Below are 24657 nucleotides of genomic sequence, written 5' to 3'. Positions count from 1 at the left end.
GCACATCAGCTAAAGCGTGATCAGAATTAAAGCGCCTTCTAATCCGACCCTTTGGCAACGTGTGCGTCACGGACTAATGTAGAGTTTTAATGCCTGGCTTCGTTCGCCTTGGGGAAGCACACTTAAGAGAATGGCCGAGTACCTCAGCAATATCGGCGAAGTGCACGGGATCAAAACGACCACGCCATCCCAGCAGTGGCCACAGCCCCCGCCGAACCCCGCCAACTCTCTAGAGGACCCACCCTTGTTCCCCGCTATAACCAGTTGCTTTACGCAGCGCTACACAGTCTTCCCTCCCTACGTCCCCGCTCTCCCACCCACTCCGCATTCGACCCCAGGCTCTTAGTCCCCAGTAGGACAACAGATCGCCGACTCCCGCCCAGCGGCCACCCCGAACCCTGAACCGCAACGCGGCTGGCTGCTCCCCGCGCTGCTAGCGGGCGGGCGGCCAGCCAGCCGCAACTGGGCGGCTGGTGATTGACAGGATCCTGGAGCAATCAGCTGCAAGGGCGGGACGTTGCGTCACTTCCTGTTCTTTTGGGATTAGCCGGGGTATATAAATTCGGTGCTCACGCAGTGCTCTCGCTCCCACAGTATGGCCGGCGACATTAGCTAGCGCTCGCTCTACTCTCTCTAACGGGGAAACAGCGGACTACAAGAGACTGAGCTGTATCTGCCTCTATTTCCAACAGACTCACGTTCAACTTTCGCTCACCCACACACACAAAGCCGGGAAAATTTTATTAATCCTTTTTTTAAAAAAAGTTAATATAAAATTATAGCAAAAAAAAAAAAGGAACCTGAACTTTAGTAACACAGCTGGAACAATCCGCAGCGGCGGCGGCGGCGGCGGGAGAAGAGATTTAATTTAGTTGATTTTCTGTGGTTGTTGGTTGTTCGCTAGTCTCACGGTGATGGAAGCTGCACATTTTTTCGAAGGGACCGAGAAACTGCTGGAGGTTTGGTTCTCCAGGCAGCAACCCGACGCAAACCAAGGATCTGGGGATCTTCGCACCATCCCAAGGTGGGTGCTCGGGGCTCTCGCCCACAGTCGAGTCTGGGGGACTGTCGCCGCCTGGGAGGCACCAGCCTGAGGCTGGGGGCCGAGGGTTGGGTTCCCATAGTCTTCAGGTGGGGGCAGGTCCGCGTGCGGGAGGTCGTTTTGGCAGTCGTGGAAAGGGCCCCGGCGCTGGGGGTGAGCAGCCAAAGGTCCACGCGGGGCCCGATCCAGCTTCTCCCGCCACCGTTGCCGGGCCGGGCGCTGCCCGGGGGGAGGGGAGGAGGCCGGCGCAGCCGCGTGCTCAGGTAACGTCCCCGGCGCGGCGTGCGGGCCGGCGGGCAGCGCCGTTCCGGGTAGTTTAGCGGCCCTCACCTCCCGACTTACTCCCCATCGGCCAGATTTGGCGGTCGGGGACCCTGGGTGGGGTGTCCGGAGGTGGAGGCCGCGCGGGCTCCCTCCCGGCAGGTGTGGCTCGGCGGGCTTAGTCAGGCGCTAATTCGGGCGTGTCCGCCTCGGGAGTGGAGGAGGGAGGGAGCGGAGCGGATCGGGAGCCGGATTCGTCCTCTCGCGTGCGGCGGGAAGGGGTGTGTGTTGGGGGGGGTGGGGGGCGGCCCGGCTGGGGCCGAGGGGCTGACTAACAGGCCTCCCCGCCCGTGGTCGGCGCTGGCAGCATGTGGCGCCCGGGCGGCGGGGATTGGGCGGGAGCAGCTGTGCCGCAGTGGCTGGGCCGCACCGCCGCCCTAATGTGCTCTGCACCAGAGCCCTTTCGGGGCTGCCCGGGAAGACGGCCGGAGAGCCCACCGAGGCTGGCGCCCGAGTCTCTTGACCTTGGGCTGTGTAACCTGTTACCGAGTCGGCGGAGTCCAGAGTGGAATGAGGCTAGCCTGCGTTTACGGGCTAGAGGCGGGTCGGAGCTCGGACATAATACCTTTAATGCCTAATCCTGCAAAGGAATCTGGGGCTCCAGCCTCCCACCCCGGGCAGTCATGCGAGAGAGCTGGGCGACCGCGCAGAAAAGGATAAGGCTTGCAGTGGTCTCGATCCCAGCGCAGATGACGCGAGCGACCCCGATGGTGGCGGGGCCGGCTTCCCCTCCCGGGCGCTCGGACCACTAGACATCTCTCGTCATTTTAGGCTCCTGGGTGCATAAGTGCCGCTAGTGTGCCTTGAGGCGGAGGAGCCGGCGCGGCCGCTTCATTGAAAGGCAGCGACCAAAGAGCTGCTGGGCCGGACCCGGAGCCTGCCCCGGGGTGTAGGCCAATGGGCGTTTCAGGAATGTTGGCTGCGCTCGCCGCTTTTCCTGACAAAAAGCAACTGGAGAAGGGAATCTAGGCGGACACGTGCTGCTGGGACTTTTAAGGCGGTCTCACTTGAAGGAATCTCCCGTAGGAAAACCTCGTGTTAGCTAAAATGTGACCAGTTTCATTTTTCGAGCTTTGTGCGACACTTAAGAGGTCGTAACATGGCCCCTACTCTAGGAAGCAGTTACTTATAAATATGGGGAAGCTTAGTATTTCCTCCATTTCACAGATGGAAGAGCTCCCTCGTGTTGGTGATATGCCTTTGGTAAGACGATTGTGATAGGATTATCTAGGAAATACTGTCAGGAAGAACTAATGTGCAAAAAACAAATCATAAAATGAATAACAAAATTTTCTGCTCCGGCTCGTTAAATGAGTTGAAGCTTTGTTAGTTAGCACCCGTTCTTAATAAAGGGAAGGGAGTGTTTCCTCCCCGAGTTCTTGGGCAAAAACGCCTGAATTTAAGCTTTTTTGGTTAAGAATTAGTTATCCGAATGAAGGAGGAGAAAGGCTTATAAATAGGCAGCTTGCTTGCTTTTAAATGTTCGAGAACGACTTTTGCACTTTCATCAACTGAAATTGTTTTACTGCTTCAGCATGGATCTTAAAGTGATGGCAAAGATTATACCTTCAGGGACAGAATGTTGGTTTTGTTGAATCTGTGATTAAGTGTCGTAAGTTTTGTAGATACTTGGAATTCGTTAAATCCCATAGAAGAGTTATCAGTCATCTAGAAGAGTAATGCATAATGAAATGGTTAGTACATTGCCTATGGCATGTCTAGATTTGAGTTCAAACATCATCTAATAGCTAGCTGTTTGATATTTTTGCCTTTCCAAAATGGAGAAAATAATGGTACCTCTTCATGGGTGTAATTGTGAGGGTTAAGTGGGTTAATACATATACAGTACTTAGAACTGTCTGAGACATAGTAACCACTCTGTAAGCCTTAAAATCTTCATCTTCCATTCTTTACCTTAAGGACAGAATCTTTTTCTCTTCTCCTTGTTTTTAAGCAAACCAGGCTGGAGGAGAAAGTATTTCAGATTATAGTCTAATAGGCAATTTAAAATTACATGGTGCCCTAGCAATTTGATGTATTTTTATTCAAGTAGAAGAGATGGTGAGCTTTAGATTGCTTAATGAAGTTAAACCTTAATTCTTCCATGGAATAATCTTTAGTAGCTTTGTTTTTATTTAACGATATAAATGTTAGGAAGCCAGAAAATCCTTCTTTTTACTTGCCTCACATCTCCAACCTCAGTAATTACACTAAAATGCAAATAGAAGAAAGTCAGTCAAAAGACATTCACAAACTGGAATAAAATAACTATACGGTTTATAAAACATAAAACCTAAGGGCATGGTAGGAGTTAAGATGTCCTAAGAGGGCGTCACTACCAATGCTAAAGACATTTAAAAGGCAGCATATTACAGGAAAATTCCTAGGAAAGTACCTTCCCACATCGATGCAAGAAGAAATAGAAATCCTAATAGTCCTATAACCACTGCATGAATTGACTTAATCACCCATAAAGAAAAATCTAGGCCCAGATGGTTATACTGGAGTATTCTAACATTCAAGAAATAATTCCAACCTTTTTCATACTTTACATTCATAGTATTACATTCTAATTAGTTAATAGAGAGGGAACACATATCACAGTTCCTTTTGGGGTTTGTATAATTTTGATACCACACCCTGACTAGAGCTGTGAAGGAATCAGGATTTTCATGCACTGCAGATGGAAATGGAAAACAGTGTATCCACTTGGGAAAATGGTTTGGCAGTTTCTTAATAAGTTACTGTGCCTGCTAAATTGCTTCAGTTGTGTCTGACTCTTTGTGACCCTATGACTATAGCCTGCCAGGCTCCTTTGTCCATGGGATTTTCCAGGCAGGAATATTGGAATGGGTTGCCATTTCCTACTCCAGGGGATCTTCCCAACCCAGAAGTTGAACCCGCATCTCTTATGTCACCTGCATTGGCAGGCAGGTTCTTTACCACTGGAGCCACCTGGGAAGCACTGAGTTAATACATCTCTCATATGATCTAGCCAGTCTAGTCCACTCATATGTTTGCCCAAGTGAACAGGAAATATATCCATACAAAGACTTTTACATGAATACGTTCTTAGAAGCTTTATTTTGCAATAGCTCCAGAACTGAAAACAAGTCTCTGTATTCATTCTATAGAATACTACTTGGTAGTTAAAAAAAGAACGATGAACTGCTATTGACACACGCAACAAATGATTGTGCTGGAGAACAAACAATAATAAGCCCCATGAGAAGTCCTATACTATAAGATTTCATGTCTATAAAACCAGAAAATACATACACGATAGGCAAAGGATGAGAGTTAAGGGAGAATGGTGGATTACAGAGAGGCATGACGGAACTTTTAGGGGTGATACTAATCTGCCAAAGCTCAGATGGTAATCCACCTGGAACGCAGGAGACCAGGGTTCAATTCCTGGGACGGGAAGATCCCTTGGAGGAGGACATGACAGCCCACTAAAGTATTTTTGCCTAGAGAATTCCCATGGACAGAGGAGCCTGGCAGGCTACAGTCATAAAAGTTATGAAAGTCGTAAGTACATCTCAGATTTTGACAAATTGATCCCATCATGTAACCAGCCTTCATATCTAAGGAATGTAACTAGTCAGCAGTCCCCCTGTGCCTCCTTCCAATTATAACCTATTCCGCTCTCCAGCTAAGGGAACACCACTATCCTGAGTTTTAACACACCATGGTTTTCCCTAGTTTTTTTTTATAACATGGAATCATTTGTTATGTATTATATGCCTCCTTTGGTCAGCATTATGTTTGGGGTTTTTTTTAGTTCGTTCTCAGTGTTGTATAGTATTTTTGTGTCCATATACCACAATTTATCAAATCTACTGTTTACATCAATAATTTCCAGTTTGCTAATACAAATACATTGCTATGAACACTAGTGTAAATGTCTTTTTGTAAACAGCATGTATGCTCTCCTGTTAGATATACACACACCGAGGAATGGAGCTGCTAAGTCATAGGGTACATATAGTGCTTCTGTATTTAGTAAAGCTCCTGGGTTAGGAAAGTTCCCCTGGAGAAGGGATATGCTGCCAGTTCCAGTATTCTTGGACTTCCCTGGTGGCTCAGACGGTAAAGAATCTGCCTGCAATGCAATCTGCCTGCAATGCGGGAGATCTGAGTTTGACTCCTGGGTTAGGAAGATCCCTTGGAGGAGGGATGGCAACCTACTGGAGTATTCCTGCCTAGAGAATCCCCATGGACAGAGGCGCCTGGCGGGCTACACAGTCCACCGGGTCCAGAGAGTCAGACACAGTTTGAGACTACACGGTACAGGGTGCATATATTCAGCATAAGGGTGCAGTTGCTCAATATCTTCATTTAACATTTGTGTTGTCTTTTTAATTTTAGCTGTTTTGTGGGTGTATAGTGGTCTGTGTATTTCCCTTCAGACTAATGGAGTTGAACATCCTTTTATATCTTTATCCACCATTTGGCTATCTTTTGTGAAATGCTTGTTCAAGTCCACTTCTTTTTCTTTAGGGATGATTTTTCAGTTTGCAGGAGTTCTTTAATATATTATAGATGAATTATCTCTCCAATATGTATATTGCAAACATTTTCTGTCCTCTGGTTTCCTTTTTCGTTTTATTAATGACAGTTTAGAAAATAGTTCATAATTTTAATGTCTCATTTATCAGTGTTTTCACTAATGGTTCGTGGTTTTTCTGTCTTGTTTAAAATGATCTTTGCTCATCCGGAGGTAATGAAGATGTTCTTTTTTCCCTGTAAACTTTGTTTTACTTCTCATATTTAGATCTGCAGCCCATCTGGAATTTTTTTAATATGGTATGAAGGAGTAGAACATACTTGAAGCAAAATTGGCCCATCTTTCCAAGCTTTAACTCCAAGCTGGAACCCACTGTCTGTTAACATTTCCCACTGTCCTGTAGGCCACTTAGTAGAATTTCCCTTCAGTGTAATCTGAATGAAGTACATAATACTGAGAAGCTTTTATCTTTTCTGGCATGGCTTGGATTAAATAAGACTGATTAACAATATGTTGGAGAAGAGCAATAGTCCAGATATCCAAATGAATAAGACAGGTGATGTTTTCTAAAACTGACTACTTCACAAAGTAATTAAGGTTGAAATATAAAAAGAGGGAGTAGTATATTAGGTTTAACCTGCAGGTTTCTCTACTAGAATTTTCAGATTTCAAATGATGTTGAATAGAAATAGACCTTTATTTCTGTTTCTATAATTTCTTAAGAGTTGCTGGACTAAAATGCTGGACCAGACAAAAACCTTTTTAAAAGAAATGGCAGCTACGGGGAGGAAGTCTGTTAGAAAATAAGAAATTTTGGTGAGGAACGATAGTTTGATCTTTCAGGGCTCTAAAATTGACTTTCCTTTCTGCTTTAGAATTCATCACAGACCTGGACTCTTAGTAAGGAAATGGGTTCACATGGGAAATTGTAGTAAATGGAGGTAAAGAGTAAATGTTTATTAACTGTGGAAAGCTAAATGTATTTTAGCTATGTGAAAGTATGAAAACTACAATCTGTAATGTTAATATTGGGCAAGACATTTAGGACTACTGGTATTTTCTGCTATTCTTACTTTCCTTCACTCAAATTTTATATGATAAAATCTTCAGCAAAGGACTGGGAGCAGTTGCAAAAATAGTAAATTACACCTCAGCATTAATTTTCCCAGAACTCATGCCTTACTTGACTATATCATTGCACCATATTGCAATATCAGTAATTTACACTGAAGGAATTTACAACCCCTTGCCAAAAACCTTTTAGGGTAAATATTTTGGAGTAGAAGGGCTTCCTATTGAATTAAGCTTCTCAATACATTCCTCACAGCAGTTTGAAAAAACTTGAACTGCTATCTTCAAACCACCCTTTTTTGAGAGGTACACATTGAAAGTAATAAATCAATGTAGCAGTAATGATGCTAATTTAATTTTTCAGTGAAAGTTTGAGGTGGAGAACTTAAGTTACTCTGATTATAATTAACAGTGCATTCTGGGTTGATTGCTTTGAACAGAAGATGAAAGCTTATTTCTCTGGATATCTGAATTAAATTCTGGTCAGCCTAGACTTCGCTGAAGAGTAATCTCATGTTTTAGGATGCATTTGACTCAGACTGCTCTTACGACTGCTACCACCTTGGCTGTGGTGTTGAGGTCTGAATGCAAGGTGATAAATAGTGTCTGAAACAGATGAGTCAGGCTGTTGACTAAGGTCACCCTTCAGGAAAGTTCAAATAGTTCAGTTGGGTAACTTTTGGGGTAAATTACTTGATAACCCTGAAATCAGAGATTTTTGCTTAAAGGAGGAAATCTGTTAGAGGAACCTAATCACATGGAGGCCTTTTAAATAAATGCAGGTTTCCAGGCACCATCTGCACAGTTTCTGGCCCACTATATCTGAGGGTAGAATCCAAGGGATAAAAGCAAAACTGTTCTAAAGGGTTTTTTGCATCTGCCAGCAGCATTCTGTTCCCTCTATAATTTACTTCTTTAAAAGTCTAACATTGGCTTCCCTGTTGATCCAGTGTTTAAGAATTCGCCTTGCAATGCAAAGGACACCGGTTCAATCCCTGGCCTGGGAAGATCCCACATGCCACAGGGCAGCTGAGCCCATGTTCCACAACTACTGAAGCCCACTCACCGTAGAGCCTGTGCCCCGCAACAAGACAAGTCACCACAGTGAGAAGCCCCCTGCTTACCACAACTAAAGAAAGCCTGTACACAGCCGTGAAGACCTGGCACAGCCAAAAATAAATAATTATTAAAAAATGAAGGTCTAACATTAAGTTTAACCATTTTAAGTGAACATTCAGTATTAAATGTATTCACATTGTTGTGCAAGAGATCTGTAGAACTTTTCATTTTGCAAAACTGAAACTACCCATTAAAGGTTAATTTCCCCTCCCCTCTTCCTCCAGCCTTTATCAGTCACCTTTCCTTATGATTTGACTACTTTGGATACTTCATATGAATGTGTGAGATGAGTACCTTATATAAGTGGAAACCTATATCCTTTTCTGGTGATACTCATCCTTTTCTGACTGGTGTGATTCACTTAGCATGAAATTCTTAGGTTCATTCACATTGAAGCATGTGATAAACTTTCCTTTAAGGCCACATAAGCCATTTTTTGCATACACCACATTGTCTTTATCCATTAATCCCTTGATGGACATTTGGGTTGCTTGCTTCTCTTGACAGTTGTGAATAACAGTGAACATGGATGTGGAAATGGCTCTTCCCAATCCTGTCTTGGACTATTTACACACACACACACACACAAGTAGAATTGTTAGATCATGTGGTAGTTCTGTTTTTATGGTTTTTTGAGGAATGTTCATAATTTTTCCATAATGGCTGTACCATTTTACATTTTCACCAGTAGTTCCATTCACTCAGTCATGTCTGACTCTTTGTGACCCCATGGACTGCAGCATGCCAGCACCCCCTGTCCATCACCAGACTCCCGGAGTTTACTCATACTCATGTCCATTGAGTTGGTGATGCCATCCAACCATCTTATCCTGTCATCCTTTTCTTCTCCTGCCTTCAGTCTTTCCCAGCATCAGGGTCTTTTCAAATGAGTCAGTTCTTCGCATCAGGTGGCCAAAGTATTGGAGCTTCAGCATCAGTCCTTCCAATGAATATTCAGGACTGATTTCCTTTAGGATGGACTGGTTTGATCTCCTTGCAGTCCATGGGACTCAAGAGTCTTCTCCAACACCACACTTCAAAAGCATCAATTTTTCGGCGCTCAGCTTTCTTTATAGTCCAACTCTCACATCCATACATGACTACTGGAAAAACCATTACTTTGACTAGACAGACCTTTGTTGGCAAAGTCATGTCTCTGCCTTTTAATATGCTGTCTAGGTTGGTCATAACTTTCCTTCCAAGGAGCAAGCGTCTTTTAATTTCATGGCTGCAGTCACCATCTGAAGTGATTTTGGAGCCCCAAAAAATAGTCTTTCACTGTTTCCATTGTTTCCCCATCGATTTGCCAAGAAGTGATGGGACCAGATGCCATGATCTTATTTTCTGAATGTTGAGTTTTAAGCCAACTTTTTCACTCTCCTCTTTCACTTTCATCAAGAGGCTCTTTAGTTGTTCTTCACTTTCTGCCATAAGTGTGGTGTCATCTGCATATTGAGGTTATTGATATATCTTGATTCCAGCTTGTGCTTCATCCATCCATTCACCAGTAGTAATTCACAAGTGTTAAAATTTCTCTGCATTTGCCAACACTTGTTCTTCCATTTTTCCTTTTCGGTATCTGACATCCTAATGAGCACGAGGTGGTATCATGATTGTGATTCGCATTGTCTTATGATTAGTGGCATTGAGCATCTTTTATGTGCTTATTGGCCATTTGTATATCTTTTTTGAGGGGAGGGGAATTGTCTATTTAAGACCTTTTGCTTACTTTTAAATTAGGTTATTTGTTTTTCTTGTTGGAGTTCCTTATTTATTCCGGATATTAACCTCTTATAAGATGTAAGATTTGCAGGTACTTTTCCAGTTCTGTACCTTGTCTTTTCACTCTGTTGAATGTTTTCCTCTGATATACAGAAGTTAAGTTTGATGCAGTTCTATTTGCCTATTTTTGCTTTTGTTGCCTGTGTTTTTTGTGTAACATCCAAGAAAGCTTTGCCAAGTCCAATATCATAAAGTTTTTCCCCATGTTTTCTTCTAAGAGTTTTATAGTTTTGTGTCTTAATTGAGGTGTTTAAATCCATTTTGAGTTATGCAGTGTAAGGTAAGGATTCCATTTCATTCTTCTGTGTGCAGATCCAGTTTTCCCAACACCAGTTGCCCAAGAGACTGTCTTTTTCCAATCTACAATCTGTTCTGCTTGCCACCCCCAACCCCCCAAAAAAAGGATACGGGACGTCCCTGGTAGTCCAGTAGTTGGGACTTGGCCTTCCAATGCAGGGGTTGCTGGTTTGATTCCCTGGTCAGGGGGCTAAGATCCCATATACCCTGGGGCCAAAAAACTAAAACATAAAACAGAAGCAACATTGAAATAAAGGCTTTAAAAATGGTCCACATCAGGGGGAAAAAAAAGTAGCCAGTTAGCCATTTCTAGTCTTACTCAGTCAGATGACATAGAAGTCTCTTATCTTAATTGTATGTTTTCCCATGTAAACACTTCAATTTGTTCTATTTTTATTAAACCACAGACTAAAAACTTTTAATGTAAAATATGGGACTTACCTGGTGGTACAGTGGATAAGAATCTGCCTGCCAATGGAGGGGACAAGGGTTTGATCCACATGCCTCAGAGCAACGAAGCCCGTGAGCCACAACTACTGAAGCCTGTGTTCTAGAGCCTGCCTGCTGCAGCTGCTAAAGCCAGTGCACCTGGAGAAGCCACCGCTGTGAGAAGCCCATGCGCTGCAACTAGAGAACAGCCCACATGCAGCAACAAAGATTCAGCTCAACCACAAATTAACTAACTGATTAAAAATAAATAAAATATGGCATGCCATTTATGTATTACTTTTCTGGCAGAGTGACTAAGATCATTCAGTCCATGTACTATCATTTGTAAAGAGCATAGTATTTGAGAGATTTATCATGATCTGGGTGGGGCTAGGATCCAAAAAAGCTTTATTTAGGAAAAAAATAAGGGGCTTATTTTTCTACCAAAATGTGATTTTAATAATTTGCTGAAATTCTCAACTGTTTTCTCTCTCCCCTTTATGTTTATGGATAGCATTGTATTGACTTCTTCAACTCTAAATCTGTCACATTTTTCCTGCCCTGTATTTTTTGAGCCAGCAGTTCTCTAGATTGTTTTTATAATCACTTGGTTGATAGACTATTCAACTGTGTTTGACTTAGAATGTTTTAAAGCAGTTCCTTTCATACCATGACTTTGAAAACTACTGACTACTTAAGGGTTTCTTTTAGGTGAGGAAGAGTATGGTTGCAGACTTTATTAACAATGCTAGAATGAGTGCAGGAGGATTCTTGTTTCCATCAAGGTGGAGTAAGCACACTCTACTCTCACTGAATGCATCTAGAAACCCTGGACAGAATGCATGCAGCAGCTGAGGACTCTGGAAAGTAAAAGTTAGGTGCATTGGAGAAGGAAGCCAAAACTCAAAACATCACTGAAATATCCATGAGTTTGTTTCTTTTTTCTCTTGGTATCTCCTGGGATGGTCTCAAAAGCTGCCATAAACCCGGAACTGCACACAAACTGAGCTCTTAGGTCTTTTTCTGGAATGTGGACAAGGAATGGAAGGGGGCCCCTTTGGGTTAGAGAGAGTGGGGAAAATCCCTTTTTTGTTTTTGTATTGCTTTGCTTTTTTTTACCCTGTTCTTTGCTGTGTAGCTCAGGCAGTCCTGTAGTAGACTGCTGCAGAGCCGGGAACTAAAGCCTGGGCTTTCTAGCCAGCGGACCAAGAAGCAGGCCATCTTCACCAACCCCCCCCCCCACCCCTCTCCCCCCCAACTATTGAGCTAGGCGTTGTCATGGAGATTATGGAGATAGTAACCTAACACATAGAAGTTGGATAAGAACAAAAAGACTGAATTTAACCATTTCAGCTGTCTGCTAACATAGTTTTTTAAAAATCAGCATGCTCCATAGGGTTTGAAGATTTAAAATCATATAATGTGATATCCAGGATGCAATCACAAATTTTTCCTTATGTAAAAATAAAAACAATAAGGAAATTGCCTCAAAGGGAGATAGTCTAGTAGACTTCAACCTCAAGGTGGTGCAGGTCAGGATTTAAAAGCAGTTATCATAACCATGCTATAAGAAGTAATAACAAATCTTAGCAAAGAAGCAGAAGATGAAACTGAAAAATAACTACTGGAATAGAAAGTTTACTGGATGGGCTTGTAGAATAATGACAAAAGAGTGAGTGAACTGAAGATAGATCAGTAGGAATGGCTCAGTTGGAACAATGTTAAGAAAAAATTTCAGATGGACACTGAAAATGAACAAATCCTGGTCAAAAATTTTAGCGTTTTGTGTCAGATTGACAGAAGAGTGTATTATGGAAAAAATATTTGAAAAAATAATCTATGTTTAAGTTTATGGATGGGTTCTATAAACAGCTAAGATATTAGCAATGAAATGAGTAAGCTTCACTTATGTAGATTAAAATAAGATAACATTTCAAGTGGAATATATATATATATCTGGTGCTTTAACAGAATAATTCTGTTAAATGAATATTTTTAATAACTCACCCTGAGGGTGACATTTTAAGAAACAGTAAAGGATCATGTAGGAATTTAGGTTTTTTTTTCTTTTTTTTAAACTTTTTTTTTATGTTGAGGTATAGTTGATTAATAATGTTGTGATAGTTGCAGGTGGATAGCAGAGGAAGGCAGCCGTACATATACATGTATCCATTGAATTTGTCTCCCATCCGGGCTGCCACATAACACTGAGCAGAGTTCCCTGTGCTACACAGCACGACCTTATTGGTTATACATTTTAAATATAGCATTGTGTACATGCTGATCCCAGACACCCTAACTATGCCTTTTCCCTGTTCTTTCCGCCCTAACCATAAATTCTTCCTCTAAATCTGCCAATCTGTTTCTGTTTTGTTAATAAGTTCATTTGTACCATTTCTTTTTAGATTGTACATGTAAGGCATGTCATTAGATATTTCTTCTCTGGCTGACTTCACTCAATATGACAATTCTAGGTCCATGCATATTGATACAAATGGCATTATTACGTTCTTTTTCATGGCTGAGTAATAATTCCATTGCATACCTGTACCACATCTTTTTCCATTCCTCTGTCAATGAACATTTAGGTTGTTTCCATGTCTTAGCTATTGTAAACAGTGCTGCAATGAACACTGGGGTGCATATATTTTTTGGAGCCATATTTTTCTCCAGATATATATATGTATATGCCCAGGAGTGAGACTACTGGTTCATCAGTTCAGTTCAGTCGCTCAGTCATGTCCGACTCTTTGCTACCCCATGGACTGCAGCACCCCGGGCCTCCCTGACCATCACCAACTCCTGGAGATACTCAAACTCATGTCCATTGTGTCGGTGATACCATCCAACCATCTCATGCTCTGTCATCCCCTTCTCCTCCTGCCTTCAATCTTTCCCAGCATCAGGGTCTTTTCAAAAGAGTCAGTTCTTCTCATCAGGTGGCCAAAGTATTGGAGCTTGAGCTTCAGCATCAGTCCTTCCAATGAACACCCAGGACTGATCTCCTTTACAATGGACTGGTTGGATCTCCTTGCAGTCCGGAAGACTCTGAACAGTCTTCTCCAACACCACAGTTCAAAGGCATCAATTCTTTGGCGCTCAGCTTTCTTTATAGTCCAGCTCTCACATCCATACATGACTACTAGAAAAACCATAGCTTTCACTAGACAGACCTTTGTTGGCAAAGTCATGTCTCTGCTTTTTAATATACTGTTTAGGTTGGTCATAACTTTTCTTTCAAGAAGCAAGAGTCTTTTAATTTCATGGCTGCAGTCACCATCTGCAGTGATTTTGGAGCCCCCCAAAATAGTCTTTCACTGTTCCATTGTACTTCCATCGATTTGCCATGAAGTGATGGGACCAGATGCCATGATCTTAGTTTTCTGAATGTTGAGTTTTAAGCCAACTTTTTCACTGTCCTCTTTCACTAAGAGACTCTTTAGTTCTTTGCTTTCTGCCATAAGGGTGCTGTCATTTGCATATCTGAGGTTATTGATATTTCTCCCAGCAATCTTGATTCCAGCTTGTGCTTCATCCATCCTGGCATTTCTCCTGATGTACTCTGCATATAGGTTAAATAAGCAGGGTGACAAAATGCAGCCTTGATGTACTCCTTTCCCAATTTGTAACCAGTCTGTTGTTCCATGTCCAGTTCCAACTGTTGCTTCTTGACCTGCATACAGATTTCTCAGGAGTCAGGTCAGGTGGTCTGGTATTCCCATCTCTCTCAGAATTTTCCACAGTTTGTTGTGATCCACACAGTCAAAGGATTTGGTGTAGTCAATAAAGCAGAAGTAAATGTTTTTCTGGAACTCTCTTGCTTTTTCCATGATCCAGCCAGTGGATGTTGGCAATTTGATCTCTGTTCCTCTGCATTTTCTAAATCCAGCTTGAACATCTGGAAGTTCACGGTTCATATGGTAGCTCTATTTTTAGTTTTTTAAAGAACCTCCATCCTGTTCTCCATAGTGGCTGTATTGATTTATATTCCCACCAACAGCGCAAGAAGAGTTAGTTCCTTTTTCTTCACACCCCCTCCATGATGGCCATTCTGATGGGTATGAGGTGATGTTTCATTGTAGTTTTGATTTGCATTTCTTTTAATTAGTGATGTTGAGCATGTGTTTGTTGGCTATCTGTATGTCGTCTTTGGAGAAATGTCTTATTTGGGTCTTATTTGTCTTTTTCATAATAAATTGCAAATACATAGTATACTTTCCTGGATTTTGGTTTGCTTCTTAACATGCTGTAGCAAAATGCATCCATCTTACTTGGTGTATATGTCAATGTAGATTGTTTTGAAAGAAAATTAAATGTCGGTATTCATAAAAGAAGGAAAATCCCCTGGAGGGAGGGCACAGCAATCCACTGCAGTATTGCCTGGAGAATTCAGCGGACAGAGGATCCTGGAGGCTACAGTCCATGGGGTTGCCAAGAGTTGGACAGCTTAGCAGGCATGCAGCATAGTGATTGAACTTAATCTCCAGCCCTTCTCCCCATCCATAGGTCAGGGGCTGGATAAGACATTCCAGCCTTCTAATCACAAGGTGGGCCTTCCTGGCAACAAGTGTCCAACCTCACTTGCTTCCAAAAGTTACTTCATTAACATATCATTCATAAGAGAAGGTGGAGCAAGAATGAGACAAAAAATACAAAGTATGATTTTAAATCATGGTGAGACTTTTGTAATTTTTATGAGAGTAGGCAAGTACTGTTATAAATTAATCATCCTCTTTTTGGTTAAATAATAGATCCGAGTGGGACATACTTTTGAAGGATGTGCAATGTTCAATCATAAGTGTGACAAAAACTGACAAGCAGGAAGCTTATGTACTCAGGTAAGTCCTCTGAAATAGTATTGGTTAACCGATTTCAGTATGAATCATACTTTATGTGGAAGAGTTAATTGTTTCTCTGTATACTGGTTCTATAATTGTTTTTACCTTTTTTAAAAAAAAATACGGTGTAAAATAAAATGTTTACTTCAGGTGTCCCTAGGCAGTAGGGTTTTTGAAGTCTTACCTAATAGCTCTTCAAGGTGGCTGCCATCTTTTTTACCCTGGAGTTAGCAGGGAGTTTCTGTAAAAGAGGATTGAATGGCATTGTTCCCTTGCCCTCACTTCTTTTATTTTTAGTATGTGCTTCTCTATCAAAGCTTGAAGCAGAGTGAAAATTAGCTTTACCATAGAAATAGGATTGCTGTTATTTAAGAGAGGAAAGCCATGGAGTTCTTTTTTAGGTACAGAGATAGAATTTTGGGCCTTGAGGCTATTGTATTGAACACGGTGCCTGCTTTTACTAAGTCTATATTTGACATATACAGATGTTTATCAAATGCCTATTAGGTGCCGGGCCCTAGGGATATAATAGTAAAAGCAAACATTCCTTTCCTCATGGAACTTATTATCCAGTAAAAAGTAATGAGATGGTTACAGACGTACACATGAGAGCAGGCAGTTCAAGACGAGGTAAAGAATGAATTTAGTAAGTGTCCTAGGTTAGGTTAGGTGTGGAGGAAAATTGACCTGTAAAAGAAGGTTTGTGTAATGAGTTAGTATGCTTTATACCTAGTTTATGTTTCTGTGGGATCTTTCATGTAATAGAAGAGGAAGAATTATTTGCTTCCTTGAGAACTTAATGTTTAAAATTATTAGCCAAAAATTTACACTTTAAATGATAGTCCAATAATAATAGATTAAGCATCTCAGTAGTACATAAACATTGTTATAATATTGTGACTTTCTTTTAAACTGCAGTGAGAGTAGCATGTTTGTCTCCAAGAGACGTTTCATTTTGAAGACATGTGGTACCACCCTCTTGCTGAAAGCACTGGTTCCCCTGTTGAAACTTGCTAGGGATTACAGTGGGTTTGACTCAATTCAAGTAAGTAGTCAAAAAAACATTTATCCTTTTGGTCGGGTATAAACGTTAAGAGTTCGGTGATGTGCCTGGTAAATAAATTTGTATACTTGTTCAATTGTAATGACTAAGGACACTCACACTATGGAGAGAAAGAATGCCTGTTACTCATGGACAACAGAAAATGTGGAGGAACCAGAGAAGGAATTGGGATAAAACTCAAAATGAAAGAAAAGAAAACCAGATACTTTCAGTAGTTAATTCTTTAACATTATTACTATGAATGGTGGAGAAAGTAAGAAAAGAAGGGAAAGCAAGGAAAATCATCTAGACTTCATAATAAAGAACTGATTGTATTAAAGAGCAATAGTCAGTTAATTCTTGAATGCTATCAGACTTTATACTTGGATTTTAATTATTGTGATAAGATGTTGAATTTTAATATTTAACTTAATTTGTAAATATTAGTAAATAATTTACTCAATTTGTCCTAGGGCAAAGGACAGCTGTCATTGGGACCTAAAACTGTTTTTGTTGATCCTTATAAGATCTAAATTGAGCAATATGTTAATTTTTGGATCACTCTTTTGAAACTAAATATATACAATACATATTTTCCCACAAAATTTTTATTACATGCCTGTTTTAAAGCTCACAAACTCCTGCCCTAGGGAATCCCCTGGTGGTCCAGTGGTTAGGACTCTGTGTCTCTATATAACACTAACTCATGGGTATTGGTGTGAAACCTTGCTCTTTGACACAGCGGCCTTCGTTTTTCTTTGTCAGCCAGCAAAGTGCGCTATAGTCCACAGGGTCGCAAAGAGCTGGACGCAACTGAACGACTGAGCATACGCACACATAAAGCACTACAATATATGTTAAGTGTCACTGGGAAAGAATATTTGTGGAGATAGTTTTGGTTTTGATATGTATATGTAGAAAATAGTATATTGGTTTAGGAAAGGTGATAGAATTCTGTGTGTGAAATTATCTGTCTGTCTTTTAGAGCTTCTTTTATTCTCGTAAGAATTTCATGAAGCCTTCTCACCAAGGGTACCCACACCGGAATTTCCAGGAAGAAATAGAGTTCCTTAATGCAATTTTCCCAAGTAAGTTTAAGTAGAATTGAGTCCTGCTTCTTGAAGTTGGATGTGTGTGTGTTGTGTGTGTGTGTGCCTGTGTATCAAACATAGCACTATATATAGTTAAGTTAAATGTATCAGTTTAGCTGATTACAAATTTTTGAGTATTCTTGTGTAACTGTTGAAATGATGGGAGAAAAAAATCAAGTAACTGATCATCTGCCAGATGGAGGACTCATCTTCTAGCCAGTTGCTGTCATTTATGTCTGTTTTAGTGGGTATGAAGGCTGTGATCCCTTCATCCAGAAAAATGCCCCATGACTTCATAAACCCATGCTAAGACACTGGTCCATGTTAAGAAACTGTCTACCATGCTGTACAGGAGTTGAGCTGGCTTAAGAATGGTCAACCGAAGTGAGTTTGTAGTGTCGCTTCAACTAAATTGGCAAGATTTACTTCTATCCATATATATAAGCTTTTATTTATAGACCTTCCTTTTTGAGCTTCAAGGACAGGGAAATAAAGGTTACCTAATCTAACACCCTTATACCCTAGAAGAGGCTAAAAACCTAAGATGATTTTAGTAACCTGGCGCAGAGTCATTCACAAGGGTGATTTTGAAAAAGAAAATCTTTAAAAGATTTCCATCCTACCTGTTATTACCTCATCCTTTATACTAGGCTATATCAGGGTGCCGTGCATAATTTAGTTTAAATTTCAACCAGCTGTTAACTTTGTTGAGTGAGGCTTTGAAACACCATGGAAAGGAGGACGCACTGCATAACTTCATTTCCTGGAGAGAGTAGGTAAATAGGCGACCAAACTCCATCACCTGATGGAGTCTTAGGGGAGAGTAAACCATAGTTTTCTCAGCACCATTCAGACTGGCTTATTAGCTGAAGAGCATCTCTAAATGACAGCCAATAAAATGTTTTCTTAAAGGGGGAGGGGGATCCTGCCTACTTGCTATCAGATGGATCTGTTAAATTTATTTTTTGTTCTCCTGCCTCAACAGATGGAGCAGCATATTGTATGGGACGCATGAATTCTGACTGTTGGTATGTTGGACCCAATCTGATGGAATTTTTGTTTTATATAAGATTTCTTTTTAAACTTGCAGTTGTCATTTTTAGAAACTATTTTGTACTTTTATATAGGTACTTGTATACTTTGGATTTCCCAGAGAGTAGGGTAATCAATCAGCCAGATCAAACCCTGGAAATTCTGATGAGTGAGCTTGACCCAGCAGTTATGGACCAGTTCTACATGAAAGATGGTGTTACTGCAAAGGATGTCACTCGTGTAAGCATTTTCAATAATAATTCTGTATCCTGCTTGGCAGCTAAATATTTTGGCTCATTCTCTATTTCTTTTCCAGATTTGCTTTTAAATCAGTCTTTGGCTTTTTTCCCAGGAGAGTGGAATTCGTGACCTGATACCAGGTTCTGTCATTGATGCCACAATGTTCAATCCTTGTGGGTATTCAATGAATGGGATGAAATCGGATGTAAGTAAGAATATCTTGCTTAATAATTTAAACCTTTAAGTGTGCCCTTTCCATTATTAACACAAAGCTATTTCTCTTAAGGGAACTTATTGGACTATTCACATCACTCCAGAACCAGAATTTTCTTATGTTAGCTTTGAAACAAACTTAAGTCAGACCTCCTATGATGACCTGATCAGGAAAGTTGTGGAAGTCTTCAAGCCAGGAAAATTTGTGACCACCCTGTTTGTAAATCAGGTAATAACATTTTTTTCATCGACAATAAAATCTGACAGAAAATAAGGATAGTGAGGCATGTCATAAAATGTATTCTGAGATGCCATATAATCAGCCAGAGATAACCAGAGATACTACTAATTGAGGTGTTTGGTAGATGAGAAGCTTTATGCCTATCATTAGACTTTATATCTAGCCCAGTTCGTGAGCTCTTCTTATCCTATCTATTTTCCCTGTTGATAGACCTTGGGGATGGTGGTGCCAGAAGACATAAAGTGTCCCACTGCATCCAGCCCCTAGGAAGTCAGCTAAAATATTTCAGTTCCATGGGGTTGGTTTTGTTGTTGTTGTTTTAGTTTTTTAATTTTATTTATTTATTTCTCGTTGTGCTGGGTTTTCGTTGCTGCACAGGCTTTTCTCTAGTTGTAGAGAGCAGGGGCTACTCTTCGTTGCAGGGCGTGGGCTTCCCATTAATGGTGGCTTCTCTTGTTGTGGATCACGGGCTGTAGGGCACAAGGGCTCAGTCATGGTACATGGACTTAACTTGATCTGTGGCATGTGGGATCTTCCTGGATCAGGGATCAAACCTGTGTCTCCTGCACTGGCAGGCAGATTATTTATCACTCTGAGCCACCAGGGAAGCCCCCAGTGCTACAGTCTGACTAAAATAGCAGTCTTAAATACTTTGTTTGAAAATATTACTGCATATTGGAAACGCTAATGGTTAATTTCATTTTCCCCCAGAGTTCTAAATGTCGCACAGTGCTTTCCTCACCCCAGAAGATTGAAGGTTTTAAACGTCTTGATTGCCAGAGCGCTTTGTTCAATGATTACAATTTTGTTTTTACCAGTTTTGCTAAGAAGCAGCAACAACAGCAGAGTTGATTAAGAAACATGAAGAAAAAACGCAAAAAGAGAACACACATAGAAGAAGGTGGTGGCTGCTTTTTAGATATTGATACCAAGGGCCATGCTTTCCATAACCACCACCTCGTAGTTGCAGAAAGCCCTAGATGTAATGATAGTGTAATCATTTTGAATTGTATGCATTATTATATCAAGGAGTTAGATATCTTGCATGAATGCTCTCTTCTGTGTTTAGGTATCCTATGCCACTCTTGCTGTGAAATTGAAGTGCATGTAGAAAAAACCTTTTACTATACGAAACTTTACAACACTTGTGAAAACAATTCAATTTGGTTTACGCACAGTGTAATATTTCTCCAGGTGTCATCCAAAATTCCCCACAGACAAGGCTTTCGTCCTCATTAGGTGTTGGCCTCAGCCTAGCCATCTGGGACTGTTCTATTAATTGCTGCCAGGATTTTACATCCAGTTACCTCCACTTTCTAGAACATATTCTCTACTAACGTTATTGAAACCAATTTCTACTTCATACAGATGTTTTTGCAACAGCAATTAAAGTTTTTCTTCCACGAGTGGAGTCCTCTAAGAAAACTATCCCTTCTGTGTATTTATATTTTAACACTGCTTCCTGTACTTGTATTACTTGGATTCCTACCGTTACCATGGTGTCTCCCCTCCCAACCACACCCCCTCAATAAAGCAATACACTTACACTGTGGGTTTTATACGAATCTATACCCCAGAGGGGGAAGGCGGGGGTAGACCCTAGGCTTAATTTTCTTTTAAGGTCAATGGAGTTTGACATTTTTCATTGCCATGCACTCTTTTGGAATAAACTATTGTTGATTAGCAAAGAAGGCGTAGATTGGTACTAGGGAATATTGGCAGAACTGTATGGAAACTGTGCCATTTGGTGTCCCCCATTAAATGAAATGAGCTTCTCATAAGTACCATGTCGTTATTAACTTGCTCAGTAGTACAAAAGCATTTTTATCACAATTTATTAACGAGATTTAAGATAAAGGTATCGGTTTCAACAAATCAAGTCAGGTCAGATGATTCACCTTAACTTTTACTTTCGTAGCCATTTCCACTAATTTCTGTTAATGATATGCCATGAACTTTGGTTCAAAGCAGAGTCAATGTCTTTTCCATCTTGTGACTTAAAAGTTCCATGACTTTATGCTACATGTAATAGTGTTCTGACTTTCCTCTTGCTTGTTTGTATTCCTTTCACCATGGAATAGGATCAGGTGATGAATGAGAACTGTTAAGGTTATTCAGACATATTCAGTGCAGCAGAATGCTATCCACAAAACGTTACACACAAAATTACAAAATCATTGCTGGGAAATGACCTAAAAATACAGGCATAAAAGAGTTGGCATCTTTTAGCTGTATTTGCTAACATGGACATTTAAGCAGTTGATAAAAGAGCAAAGTTGACTCAATTTTGTATTTCTTCTTGTCCTCAAACAATTTTTGATTCTTTCTGGAGTGATGCAGTGATGCTTTTGTTCCTTCCGTATTTATAATGGAAACACTTTTTTTTTAGTGTTTCTGAACATAAAATCTGCTTGATTTGAAATCAAGTGGTTGGAACACTTGACTTTTATTTTAAACGCATTGTTGATTCAAAGCTTCATTGAAGAAGCTTTCAATCAATGAATCATTCTGATTTTCTATAATTACGCACAGTACCTAATGTTTTGGTGCTATTATGAGGACCAATGCTCAAAGTGGATTTTGTTCTTGAACAGCGTCCCAGTAGATTTGATGACATTTATTGGCTTGAGGTCTGATTTTCCTTCCCCTAATAGATTTAAAAGATTTCTATTTCATGTTGAAGACCTGCACAAATTTTGTATGGAACAAAGCCTAGAAAAAAATGAAAAATAGATTGACTAGTAATCTAAATTAATCCTAATATGTATGATAGAGGAGGGAAAATTTTGGTGCCATAATTTCTCTCTTCATGGTGTTGGACATAAATCACTTGGAATGTATTTCTGTACCCACAATTTAAAATTCAATAAAGGTTTGCTTAATTCATTGTCTAGTGACATTCAGAAAGTTTTCTGTCAATGTATTTTTTTAAATAGTATACATGACCAAATAGTAGACTCTATATAAAGTTTTTATAATTAATTGAAGGAATCAATATTTAATGTTTTTTTTTAAGGTTATGGGAGATGTTATAAAGATCTTTAAGTTCTGGGAGAACAGTTTTAAACGTTTGTTGTTGATAGTAGCTTCATAACTGAAGCTGAAAGGAAATCATCTGGGCTGTATCCCAGGTCATCAGAGTAGGAAAAGTGTAAGTAGAATAAGAATGCTAGAGTTTGGAACTAGAAAAGTTTGGAGATGGAATATTCCAGCATTTATTATGGAATAGGTACTTCCTGGTGGGTGGGGAGCAGAGTTTAATTCAGTTCTTGCAACTAGAACATAGTTAAAAGCTTTTGATCTTTGTGCCATGCAGATACGTATCTCATCATTTGGCGAAATTTCAGTTCTTCAGTCTCATATACAATAAGCTAAAAACTGGAATCTTTATTATCTTCAGATCTTTCTTAAAATAAGCTTATCAGAATATTGTCCAAAATCTGAGTTAAAAAGGGTTGATCTTAGGGACCTCCCTGGCGGTCCATTGGTTAAGACTCTGTGCTCCCAGTGCAGAGGGCACAGGTTAGCTCTCTAGTCAGTGAACCAAGATTCCTGAGTGCCACAGAGCCCAGCTCTAAAAAGAAAAGGTTGATCTTAGAAAAGCAAGATGCTAAATGTGTGTGCAGTCCTACAGTGCCAGATTTTTTTATAGGGACAGGTGGCTTGAGTTCGGCAAACACCTGGTGTTAACTGATGAGATTCAGGGACATAATCTGAATGTGGTAAATGTGACACACTATGAAAGAGAAAAGACTTCTATTGTCTTAGCCAGATAACACCACTTCCCAGCTACCCACCTTCAAACTTTACATTTTCATCTGCCTTTCTCTTTTTGTTACAGTGGAAGAAGTGTTAGTCCTTTGAATTCCTACCCACCCATTTCTACCTTTAGAGACTACAGAAGGCCACTGCAGGCATGTCCACTGTTGATCCCCATCAGTTTGTTTTACTTCCCTAGTTTCTCCCCACGTCCATTTGCTCCTTAGGATTTACTTTGTTAGTCCTTTACAACGCGAGAAATGTCAGTTCTTATTCCCAAACTGAACCATCTTCAAACTACTTGTAATCCAGCATTTTCCTGAGTGCCCAAACCAGAAACCTAGGATGAAATTGAGGCAGAGTCAGAGAGGTTTGTGATGTAACTCAGATTGGAAGAAAACTTTTGGCAGTGTCAAGAGATGTCCCATATGCTGTTGAAGTAGGACATGGCAGCCTACTCCAATATTTTTCGCCTGGAGGGTCCCATGGACAGAGGAGCCGGGCGGGCTACAGTCCATGGGGTCACAAAGAGTCAGACACAACTGAGCAACTGACAACACACGTGAGTTAGAAGACCCCCAAATAGGTTGATATTTATAATTAAACATCTAAATTGGATGTATACTCAAATTTCTCCTTGAACCATCACACTCTAGCTTCAGAGTCCTCAGTTCTGCTCTGGTACACTGAACTATCTGCTACACACACCTCATTAGGTCAGATTTACAAAAAGTTGATACATACAAATCTTTTACAAGTTTTAAGAATGTACACTCTTGGCCCACAGCCACATCAGGACCAAAGAAAGTTCCCTTATACCACTACCTAAGCAATGAAGCGTTACTCTAGGTAGTTTAACTACTATCCAGATTTTTTTCACTAAAGAGTAGGGTTTCCTTCCCCATCCCAGCTCTGAAACTAAATTGAATCACTTAATGCTTTCATAAGTACAACGTTTTGAGAGGTTGAACCCATGTATTTCTTATTGCCGAGTAGTATTCCACTGTATGAATGTACTACAATTTGTTTAGCTATTCTGTTAAATGAACATTTTGTTGGTTCTCCATTGTGAGAAAATATTAATAAAGCTGCTATGAACATTTCCTCATACAAGCATTGTGGCTTCTGAGTGTGTAGTAGTATCTTGTGTTAATCTACATTTCTCTAATGAGTATGCGCTCTCATGTGTTCAGTTAGCCATTACTGTATTCTTAGAATGAAAGCTTTGTATATTTAAAAATTGGCTCTTTTCATTAATGAGATATGGAACTATATATTTTGGATACAGTTTTTTGGTGTATTTTGTAAATATTTTCTCCTAGTCTGTCTTCATTTTTCTAATAGTGTCTGGAGTAGTTCTTTTTAAAGTCCTGATGGGCACTATGATGGATTAGGATTGAGTTGAATCCATCTGTCGTCTTTTTCTCAGCAATGTTTGGTATAATGTTTTATGTGATTTTGATTGTCATAACTTTAAGATTTTTTGGTAAAAATCTATCAGTGGAATTGGTTTTTTTTCCAATTGATAACTCACAGATAACAATTAAAATTTTTTTCTCTTGTATCATGAGAACTTGCTAATAAATAAGCTCACTTAAAATTATTTTTTATTGAAGGATAATTGCTTTAC

The 24657-nt window shown here is 40.3% G+C and overlaps 1 protein-coding gene across 1 annotated transcript; it reads left to right on the top strand.

Annotated features, from left to right (window-relative positions):
• The first annotated feature begins 573 nt into the window (after positions 1-573).
• AMD1 (adenosylmethionine decarboxylase 1) lies at positions 574-24630 on the top strand. The gene is made up of 9 exons (XM_005890222.3): positions 574-1024; positions 15323-15409; positions 16328-16454; positions 17437-17539; positions 18528-18570; positions 18670-18814; positions 18927-19019; positions 19101-19256; positions 19980-24630. Exons 1-9 carry the CDS (start codon positions 915-917, stop codon positions 20118-20120), a joined length of 1005 nt encoding a protein of 334 aa, XP_005890284.2. The 5' UTR covers positions 574-914; the 3' UTR covers positions 20121-24630.
• The last annotated feature ends 27 nt before the right edge of the window (positions 24631-24657 follow it).

The sequence above is a fragment of the Bos mutus genome, chromosome 9, assembly GCF_027580195.1.
Source record: "Bos mutus isolate GX-2022 chromosome 9, NWIPB_WYAK_1.1, whole genome shotgun sequence".
Lineage (NCBI taxonomy): Eukaryota > Metazoa > Chordata > Mammalia > Artiodactyla > Bovidae > Bos > Bos mutus.
Note: the sequence above shows the minus strand (reverse complement) of the source record. Positions and strands in the feature narration are given on the sequence as shown.

What these genes read in the sequence shown, in the direction of transcription:
- AMD1 (XM_005890222.3), top strand. Translation starts at nt 915, where the DNA reads ATGGAAGCTGCACATTTTTTCGAAGGGACCGAGAAACTGCTGGAGGTT. An exon ending in GATCTTCGCACCATCCCAAG is followed by an intron (nt 1,025 to 15,322) that starts GTGGGTGCTCGG and finishes GTTAAATAATAG; the next exon opens with ATCCGAGTGGGACATACTTT. An exon ending in CTGCAAAGGATGTCACTCGT is followed by an intron (nt 18,815 to 18,926) that starts GTAAGCATTTTC and finishes CTTTTTTCCCAG; the next exon opens with GAGAGTGGAATTCGTGACCT.